Source organism: Danio rerio, chromosome 13, assembly GCF_052040795.2.
Source record: "Danio rerio strain M-AB ecotype USA chromosome 13, GRCz13ab, whole genome shotgun sequence".
In the NCBI taxonomy this organism is placed as follows: Eukaryota; Metazoa; Chordata; class Actinopteri; order Cypriniformes; family Danionidae; genus Danio; species Danio rerio.
In genome coordinates this window covers 4,540,001-4,550,687 of record NC_141033.1, presented here as the reverse complement: position 1 = coordinate 4,550,687, position 10,687 = coordinate 4,540,001, and the positions used below count along the sequence as shown (strand labels likewise).

General features: G+C 36.9%; 1 protein-coding gene across 7 annotated transcripts in view; it reads right to left on the bottom strand.

Annotated features, from left to right (window-relative positions):
* Positions 1-457: 457 nt before the first annotated feature.
* The window catches only part of pde10a (phosphodiesterase 10A), a 152,623-nt gene continuing 142,393 nt past the window's right edge, over positions 458-10,687 (bottom strand). For 6 of the 7 annotated variants that reach the window (XM_087277718.1, XM_087277719.1, XM_087277720.1 and 3 more), the window contains exons 18-22: positions 10,439-10,611; positions 8,033-8,144; positions 7,836-7,916; positions 6,340-6,428; positions 458-1,692 (exon numbers count right to left, since the gene is read on the bottom strand). In XM_087277718.1, coding sequence (XP_087133844.1) covers positions 1,572-1,692; positions 6,340-6,428; positions 7,836-7,916; positions 8,033-8,144; positions 10,439-10,611 — 576 coding nt within the window. In that variant the 3' untranslated portion in view covers positions 458-1,571. 7 annotated transcript variants of the gene reach the window in all.

The following is a 10,687-nucleotide window of genomic DNA, read 5'->3' as shown; positions in this document are numbered from 1 at the left end:
TTCTCATGTGGTCCAGGTATTGACCAGGCTCAGCTCTGCTTAGCTTCAGTGAGTAACTGGTGTTGGGCTGCAGGGGGATATGGCTGTGCCAAAAAGGTGACTTTATATATTTGGGTTTCTTTGTTGTTGAACACAAGGGAAGATATATTGAAGAAAGATGAAAAGCTATGACTACTGACTTCCATATTAGACAATAACAACTTTGGAAGTCAATTTTCTTTGGAAGGTTTTTAGCTTTCTTCAAAATATCTTATTTTATGTTCAACAGAAGCGTAAGTAATGACAGAATATTTGGTTTTGGGGGGCGAAGCAGTGGCGCAGTAGGTAGTGCTGTCGCCTCACAGCAAGAAGTTCGAGCCTCAGCTCAGTTGGCGTTTCTGTGTAGAGTTTGCATGTTCTCCCTGCGTTCGCGTGGGTTTCCTCCGGGTGCTCCATTTTTCCCCACAGTCCAAAGACATGCGGTACAGGTGAATTGGGTAGGCTGAATATTCTGTAGTGTATGTGTGTGTGTGTGTGGATGTTTCCCAGAGATGGGTTGCGGCTGGAAGGGCATCCTCTATGTAAAAACTTGCTGGATAAGTTGGCGGTTCATTCCGCTGTGGCAACCCCAGATTAATAAAGGGACTAAGCCGACAAGAAAATGAATAAATGGATGAATGAATGAATGAATGAATATTCAGTTTTGGGTGAACTATCCCTTCAAAATTTACAGTATGTGGTTCGACGCAAGAAAAAAAAGTGCATTACATTACATTACGAATCAGGCCGTATTGAGTTCTGACTCCAGTGGCTTTCAATGGGTTAAAGCTGAACTTCGTATCAGGTTGGAAGATGCTGCAGATTTCAGCGAGGAACGCCGTGACTTGTGTGTGACTCCAGTAAGGTTGAGAGCGAGACTTAGACCGTCACAAAAGCTCTTTTGCTTCAGAAGGACGCGCTGCAGGGGATTTTTTGTTTTCATCTCCACTCAGAATAGGCTGTATTTCTTCATTCAAGTACTGCAAAACAGCTTTGCTCAAAATATGATAGAAAACATCCACCAGAACGATGTTTTTTTTTGTGCCTCATGCACCTTAACTTTGACTAAACATTCCTTGTGTCTATCTTTAAAAAAAGAAATCCACTCAAGTAGCTTCGCGTACAACGTTTTCGACCACAGCAGGATAAAATGTACCATATTAAACTAGACGAACCGTCTTCTGGTTACGAGTCAGATCGTAACTCGGGTTCGTTTTTAAGGCCTCTTCAAAACGTAAGACCACGAAATAAACTGAAAAAGAAAGCCTAAAAGAAAGCAACCTCTTAAGGGAAAGTACTGCCAATAATGACGCCCATTCTGCTGAACCGGACTTGAGTCCCAGCCATCAACAAGGGAGCCCTGATGTCATTAGAGTGTGCGCCTCCATCACCCGCTGAGGTAACATTATGTTTTGTTTATTTTTTTTCTGAAAGTATCCTCGTCCGCCTGCCCTCTGCACTTCCTCCCGTCTCTGCAGGAAGTGGGACTGTCCACAGGAAGTCCAGTGTCTCTGGCAGGTTGTGGGTGGTGCTGTGGGAAAGGTGCCACAGATTCAGTTGTCCACTTTAACTGGTCCACTGTCTGATGTTTCGCTCACTTCAGCCTCCTCGGTTGATGACCACGCAGAGACGTCCTCCCCTTGCACAATGCGCTCCCACTGGGACAGGTTTTCCCTGAAAAACACAAAGGATTCTTTACAAGACTGCAATAAGACTAAAGTAACAGCAATTTCTCCAGTTTAAACTACTAGGTGATTGATTGATTGATTGATTGATTGATTGATTGATTGATTGATTGATTGATTGATTGATTGATTGATTGATTGATTGATTGATTGTAATATGTTCTGATATCAAACCCATTTCAGATCTTTGTACATGCAATGTTGTAAAATTAATGAAACAATGTCATTTTTGTGTGTGAAAATGATTTTGATAGAAACAAAAACTATTTTAAATACTAAAATTGCACAGTATTACTGTTTTACAGCATATAGGGTTGACTATATACAAAGGGATGTAGACAAATACATTTAGGCATGTAGACATGGTCAAGATGATCTGCTGCAGCTGAAACCGAGCATCAGAATGGGGAAGAAAGGTGATTTAAGTGACTTTGAACAAGGCATGGTTGTTGGTGCCAGACGGGCTGGTCTGAGTATTTCAGAAACTGCTGATCTGCTGGGATTTTCACGCACAACCATCTCTAGGGTTTACAGAGAATGGTCCGAAAAAGGGGAAATATCCAGTGAGCGGCAGCTCTGTGGGCGCAAATGCCTTGTTGATACCAGAGGTCAGAGGTGAATGGCCAGACTGGTTCCAGATAGAAGGCAACAGTAACTCAAATAACAACTTGAGGCAGATGGGCTACAGCAGCAGAAGACTACACCAGGTGCCACTCCTGTCAGCTGAAAATAGGAAACTGAGGCTACAACTCACACAGGCTCACCAAAATTGGACAATAGAAGTAAAAAAAATGTTGCCTGGTCTGATGAGTCTCGATTTTTGCTGCAACATTTGTATGGTAGGGTCAGAATTTGGCCTCAACAACATGAAAGCATACATCCATCCTGCCTTGTATTAACGGCTCAGGCTGATGGTGGTGGTGTATTGGTGTGGGGGATATTTCCTTGGCACACTCTGGGTCCATTAGTACCAATTGAGCATCGTGTCCCCACCACAGCCTACCTCAGTATTGTTGCTGACCATGTCCATCCCTTTATGACCACAGTGTACCCATCTTCTGATGGCTACTTCCAGCAGGATAACTCACCATGTCATAAAGCGTAAATCATCTCAGACTGGTTTCTTGAACATGACAATGGGCTCATTATACTCAAATGGCCTCACCAGTCACCAGACCTCAATCCATAGAGCAACTATGGGATGTGGTGAAACAGGAGATTTGCATCATGGATGAGCAGCCCACAAATCTGTAACAACTGTGTGATGCTGATGTCAATGAGCAAGTCAATATGAACTAAAATTTCTTAGGAATATTTCTAGTACCTTGTTGAATCTATGCCACGGAGGATTAAGGCAGTTCTGAAGGCAAAACGGGGTCTAACCTGGTACTAGTAAGGTGCACCTAATAAAGTGGCCGGTTAGTGCATCTAAAGGTACTGTTGACATAAAACGGTGCCAAAAAAACCCAAAAAGATAAATTAGTAATGTGTAATAACGGAATGACACAAGGAGAATGTGCTGAACGTATTTAACTGTATTAAACAGATTTTTCTTCTTCTTAATGGTTGGAGGAATTTTAATGGTTTTGTGGGTCTCATCTATCAACTTCTTATTTTCTTTTGGAAGCATCTTAATTGATTAACTTTGCCACTCTAGCAGCTTTATTTTCTTTTCTGAAACCAGTTAAGAGTTTCCTTGGCTGTGTGGCCACTCTGAATTGTCCATTCAGGTTTCATCTTCATCATCTGGTAATGTAGGTATTGAGACTGAAGCAGCTGATATTCATTTACACTGATGAGGGGCAGGTGCTGAACAACTACTGAGAGATTTCAGCTGCTGTCTGTGCTTCCCATGCCTTTCTACACCTCCCTTTCTTCATGTGTTCAATACTGTTTCCTTGTGTCATTTCATTTATTTTTACATAACTTATTTTCTAAACTAATGTGCTTTGTTTTTATTGTATTGTTACCTAAAGCATGTGAAAGGTTTAAGTAAACGGCACTTTTAGAAATATGCTTAATGAAAAACACAGTGATGTGTTCAATACTTATTTTAATAATACAGCACACTAGCCAACGAGTGAGGGTGAAAACTGTTGACTATTAGACTCTCCCTTTCAATTAGTTGGGTTGATGTCATTTATTGGTCTTCTCTGATCTCAGAATGACCAGGGCTCCGGAGCGACTGGGCCTCCTGCCCACAGATTCCAGTTGGAAACCTGGTGCTGACGCAGTGGCATGGCTTTTCAAATTGCACTGTCAACTGTGCTTGCATTCCCCACAGATCAAGGTCACAGACGCTCGCAAGCTTTTTTGACCAGTTTAGGGGTGCAGCGGGAGCTAGTTTAGACTCACATACCAATCCTCAAGTCTGAGAACGGCTACTAGGGCTGTGCAAATAATCAAAATTAAGTTTCAATTTCGATTTTGCCTTCTGATCATTCTGAAGAAACATTCATCGAAATATAAAAGGGATTATTGCGTCATTTCTTTCAGCAGTATGCATTTGTTCCTCTCATTGCTCAGTTTTACATAAAAATGAGTAAAATCATGTACTGTAATGTGAATTTTGCAGCATGGGACTAGGCCATAAACCCTCATTTGTTAAAATAAGCAATACCGATTTCTTATTTAATAGTAATAAGTAACAGTAACACATATATGGGCCATCCTTCAACTTAGGGCACTTTTAGCCTTGTTATGTTGAGTAAAAAAACGTATTCAAAATTAACGTGACAGCCTCATAAGTTTAAACAATTTGTCTAGTTTTAAGATCTGTAAGAGGACAATTTTTTTCCATCGTGAACTGAACAAATGTCAATTCCAGCACATCTCAATATACAGCTTATTTCAAAATGAAATAAATTAAGGCAGTCAAACATTGTCTAAGATCATTTTTGTATCTAGTTTAACCAATCTTTCCACAATATATATATGAATAATTATACATTTGTCAATGAAATAAATTAGCTGTATGCTGAATTGTGCACCTGTCACACTCTAAAATTGAATATTAATTTGGTTAAGAGCTTATTAGAAAATTAATAAACTGAATTTGTATATTATATAGAGCATGAACTTATTCATTGTGAATTCACTTTTAAGGTGTGTTGAGAACGTTTTAAATATGTTTTTTAAATGTGTGTGGTGATGGAAATGACAGTGGTGGAAATGACATTTCTACAGTTTATTGTGAAAAAATGAAAAATAGCTTCACCGATTAGCTTTGGATTGATACTGGCCTTTCATGTACGTATACAAAACACGCTTATTTACCTTAATTCTGTTTGGTTCATAAAATCATCTTTGAAGGTACACCATGTTTGGAAATGACGTAGAATAAATGTTTTTCCTTATCAAACAATATTTATCTTAATTTTTCTTCAAGTGTTGTAGATTAAAATGTAAATTCCCTCCATCTTAAACATGTTCAAAGATGGCACTGTTCATTTTCATAGAAACCACCTAAATAATCTCACACAAACTTCTTAAAGCGACATTACAGTGCTGTGGTGGAAAGACACTGATACTGGGCGACAGCTATATTTTGACACTGATACTGTGCGACAGCTATACTTCAAGAGTTCCCACTTAGATATGCCTGGCAGTTATAGCAGGTTTGGCATGCTGTCCCGGGAGAGAACCCTGAGCTCGGAGATATATGAGCCCAGGGCTCCCGCCCGGTCTAGAAGCATATCAGGAGATCCGAGATCAGGTAGGTCTCGATCGCCCCCCCCTTTAAAAGGGGAGAAAAAGGAGGAGATGGGGTGGAAGGGGGCATTCTTCCAAAACGAAGATGCAATAAGGAGAAAGTGATCCATTTATATTAGGGTAGGATCATTCTGATTGGATTATTACTGATTACGGATGAGTGGCCAGCGGTGCACAATCATATCACTTGCTCCTCTCGAAATTAGTTTATGAAACTTTACTTTGTATAAAAATAATAATAATATTATTTTAATAATAACTATAAAATATTTAGATTATTTCACTAGTGCTTCATTAAGATACATTAATAGATACCAGATAAATAATATTTTAACATGTTATTTTCATTGTTGAAGTTTAAAACTGAGTGTGCGACAAAGTGAAAACAGTGATTTTGACACCTAAAAGGAGGTTGAATAATATGAAAAAATTTAATAGAAAGCTAGTAAATTTTTTAAAAGTAGGTTTTATTATTAGTTTGACAAACAAAGAGAAACTTGAACGAAATTATATATATTTTTGGATATATGATCAAAGGACATAAAAGTGCCTGTAGTTGAAGAATTACCCATAAATACAATCTTTGGTTTATTGAGTGCATTCATTATTATTAGTTTTTAGTTTTGAAATATTAGGTCCAACTAATGGCTAATGGAACTAGTTTTTAGTGTAATTCTGTAACTAACACATTTTAATCATGCACAAATGATATTAAAATCACAAATCCGCTACGCTTCCTCTCAGTAATATAGTTCATTAAGCTTGAGTATATCGTTTTTATGGTTGGCAAATACAAGTTGTTTTAAATAACTGATGTGTGTATGAACTGATTATATGTACTCATCCCAGTACTGTGATGTTAAACTGATTCATAAATATAAATCTCTATAATTAGTTTAGTGTTAAATGTCTCGGACTAACTTACCTGCAAGCTTCAAGCAAAGGAACGGAGGGAGGAAACAGCTCAGACAGAGTGGTGTAACAGGGAATAGCCACTGCATTGTAAAACCCCACCTGAGAACATGGGCAAAAACAGGACTATAGTATAACTAAACGTCCATTTAACATTTACTCTACAACAAAACATAAAAGCTATCCTAATGATCGATTTACAACTAAACATAACAGTTAAAGGTGCAGTAGGTGCTCTGCCAAAATGCTAATCGGTTAGTATGTTAGCTCTGGACGGCAGGGGACTGTGTTTTAAAGCCACGCATCCTGAAATCGCGAACGCGCACACCGTGACATGACAGCAGACAACCCAATAGTTCATGTCATAGTGCTTGGCCGGCGGCGTGCAGGAATTTCACTTATTACTAAGCCACACGTACATGCTATTTCATAGCGAATATTCAGAGTAGCGGTAAACAATATAGGTAGCATGTCACAGGCTGTCATTGCTCAGAAATGACCCAATGTGAATATAAAAGCAACTTCTGCTCAGTAAAGCAGGCTAGATGGAATGGGGCTGCTTATTGATGTTTTGTTGTTAAACTAAATAAAAATCGATGTTATCGATGCTGTAAAAGGTCCCTTATGAAACTGAAAATAGTCACTTAAATCTATCACTGGGAGATTTCAGAGGCTGAACAACACGTCTGTGCACATAACCCATTCATAACACAACACACTCTACATCAGCTCTGCGTGAAGCTAAAATAGTTTTACAACAGAACATTACCTGTCTAACAGAAATACTTCAGCCATGGTGTTGTGCAAAAGTAACTCCAATACTGATTCAGAAGTTTAAAAAGTTTTAATTCAGCATTTGATTTTGCCACGACTGTGACGACTGTGACTAATGGGGGATATGTGTGAACAGAGATGCACAAAAGCCCAATCTGCATTTGTTGACAGACAGTTTGAGCTACTTATCGGAACTATGGGAGATGTCGGCCCTACAATATTTAATTGGATGAACATTTTTTAGTTTTATGCCTTAACCAGAATATTAATATACATATAAATACATTTAGATCATTTACTTTGATCATTACTATTGGACTGTGAAGAGACTTTCAACCAGCACAATAACAAATGTTTCTTAAGACAATCACCTACTGCACCTTTAAATAGGATGTCTTTTTGGTGGGTGAACTATCCCTTTACCATTAGTGAATTGAAAAATAGCTGTTCATTGTTAATTCCTCTTAACTCAAAGTGCATTAACTAGCACAAATTTGAATGGTAATATTGCATTATTAAATGTTAAACTATTAATAAATGATGTACATGATACTAAATAGACTAAACCTCATGAACTAATTAAACCTCATTGTAGAATGTGACCGTTATCGTTACATTTATAGTTATGGTCCTTAGTGTGAACGGCCCTTTAAGCTATTCTAAAGCATGCAATAAGAAACATTTTACTAGGCAGCCTGTTAGAGAGATTGATAATGACAGAAAGTTCTCATTTACCTGGCCCTGGGGTACCTCATCCTTTTTATCCCTGTCCATCATGGAGATGGGCTGCATTCCAATCTTCTTCATTTCATCACCCTATCATTACACACCAGATGAACAATTTCACTGACTGTCCTTTATTTTCACAAAGTGCACAAAACAATACTTTATTCAAAAGATTCATTGCTTGGTTAGCAATGACAAAAGTTTACCTCAGCCCAGAACTCGGCGTAGATGTCATTGGCTGTGAGTCTTGTGACGGGCCATAATTTGGTAACAGAGCAGAGATCACAGGCGGTCATCATCAGACCAATCACACGGTCCCTGTGGCGACACAATAAACACTCAGCAATTCAACTTTTTTACTGATGAAATGAGGAAGGGAATCAGTCAATAAAGTCAGTTATATACATTGCAAAAACAGAAAATCTTTTTTATTATTATTATTTTTCTTATGTCAAAATATTTACAAACCCAAATCAGAAAAAGTTGGCACAGTATGGAAAACACAAATAAAGTAGTGTAGGTAGGTAGTGCTGTCGCCTCACGGCAAGAAGGTCGCTGGTTCGAGCCTCGGCTGGGTCAGTTGGCTATTCTGTGTAGAGTTTGCATGTTCTCCCTACGTTCGTGTGGGTTCCCTCCGGGTGCTTCAGTTTCCCCCACAGTCCAAAGACATGCGGTACAGGTGAATTGTGTAGGCTATCTATTACTAATTTATTAGATGTAGTGGTAACACTTTAAGGTTTTAAGGTTCATTAGTTAATGCATTTACTAACATGAACTAATCATGAACAACACATGTACAGCATTTATTAATCATATTTGAACATTTACTAATGCATTATTTAAATCCAAGTACATGGTTGTTAACATTAGTTAATGCACCATGAGTTAACATGAACTCACAATGAACTACTGTATTTTCATTAACTAATGTTAACTAACATAAACAAATACTGTAGTAGATGTATTGTTCATTGTTTGTTCATGTTAGTAAATGCATTAATTAACATTAACTAATCAACCTTATTGTAGTGTGACCGGTATAGTTATAAATCTTTAAAATACAGTTAACAAGTCATTTATAACTTGTTAACTAACAGCTTTTAAATTATATATTGGCTATCTATAAGGCATAGTTATAAATAATTCTCAAACTGGTAACACTTTATAATAACTACACACTTTAAATCATTTATTAAGCATTAGCAAATAGGAAACTCATTATCTGTTAAGCATTACCTCTACATTAATAAGTGTTAGTAAGCAGTTTATAACTGCAGCTACAAATGCTCTATTCTTGACTTATAAGCACCTATATAATGTGTTTAATGATTGTATTTTCATACTTAGTTGATTTATATTTCATTACTAAATTAAGTATCGAATTATTTACAAACTGTTTGTATTTAAGAGTAGTTGAGGGTTTTCAGGACCATTCAGAATGAGTTAGTAAATGATTAATTAACTATTAAAATCAACATTTATATGTCTTATTATTCAGGCATATATTAATCGTTACTATATATGTTAATAAATGCTTTATTAACTCAACTTCATGCAGTTTTGTGACCTAATCTAAAGTAAAGACTATTCATGCTTCATAAATCCCTTATAAATGACAAATAAAGGCTCAGTTAAATTCTAAACATGAAGAATGACATTATTCATTTCTCTTCATTTAAAGATACACAAATGAAACTGTACTTCAAACGAAAAATAAATCTTTGCAACCTGATATAAAATAGAATCACTGTAGAGTTTAAACATCAAATCTTATTATAGTTGGATGTCATATTTTGACACTCCTGTTATTTTGCAATGTTTAAACTTTACAGTAGCTTTACTTTTTAGAAAGATTGCACAGATTATCGTTCATTTGATACCGAGCCTTTAATAGTCATTTATAAGGCATTTATAAAGCATGAATAGTCCTCACTCTAGATTAGGTCACAAAACTGCATGAAGTTGAGTTAATAAAGCATTTACTGACATATTAGTTAACTATTACTATATGCCTGAATAATAAGACACAAAAATGTTGATTTCAATAGTTTATTAATCATTTACTAACTCATTCTGAATGGTCCTGAAAACCCTCAACTACTCTTAAATACAAACAGTTTGTAAATAATTCGATACTTAATTTAGTAATGAAAAATAAATCATTAACTAAGTATGAAAATACAATTATTAACCACATTATATAGGTGCTTATAAGTCAAGAATAGAGCATTTGTAGCTGCAGTTATAAATTGCTTATTAACGTTTATTAATGTAGAGTTATTGCTGAACAGATAATAAATTCACTATTTGCTAATGCTTAATAAATGATTTATAGTGTGTAGTTATTATAAAGTGTTACCTAAACGATTAACTTATTTACACAATCATTTATAACTCATTCACTTAAAGTTTATTAATAGACTATTATTTAGTTATAACGGATAGTTATTCTAAAGTGTTATCAGTTTTTTTTTTTATTGTTTTATGTTCAGTCCACTTAACTTAATTCCTTCATACTGTCCTAACACAAATGTATTGTGTGGAAGCCAGCATTTTTTACAGTGCTGAACGTGCCTCTGATGTTGAGGTAAGATTTACTAGTGACCTCTGACCTGTGAGCGCGGTTGTTCAGGTCGAGCGCCCCTGTAGACAGCAGTTCAGCCAGCTGCTTGCGGTTGCCGAAGTATAGAGCAAGGTCTGTGGCAATGATGGCCTTCCTGATGATCTCCAGCACCTGTTCATACTCACCGGAAGTCAGGTTGGAGAAAATATTGTGCCCTTCCAGCTATGGGAAAAAAAGAGATCAATAAAAAAGCAAAAGCTCCACTTATGGGGCGTCAGGCTTTGCTGGAGAGTTGCAG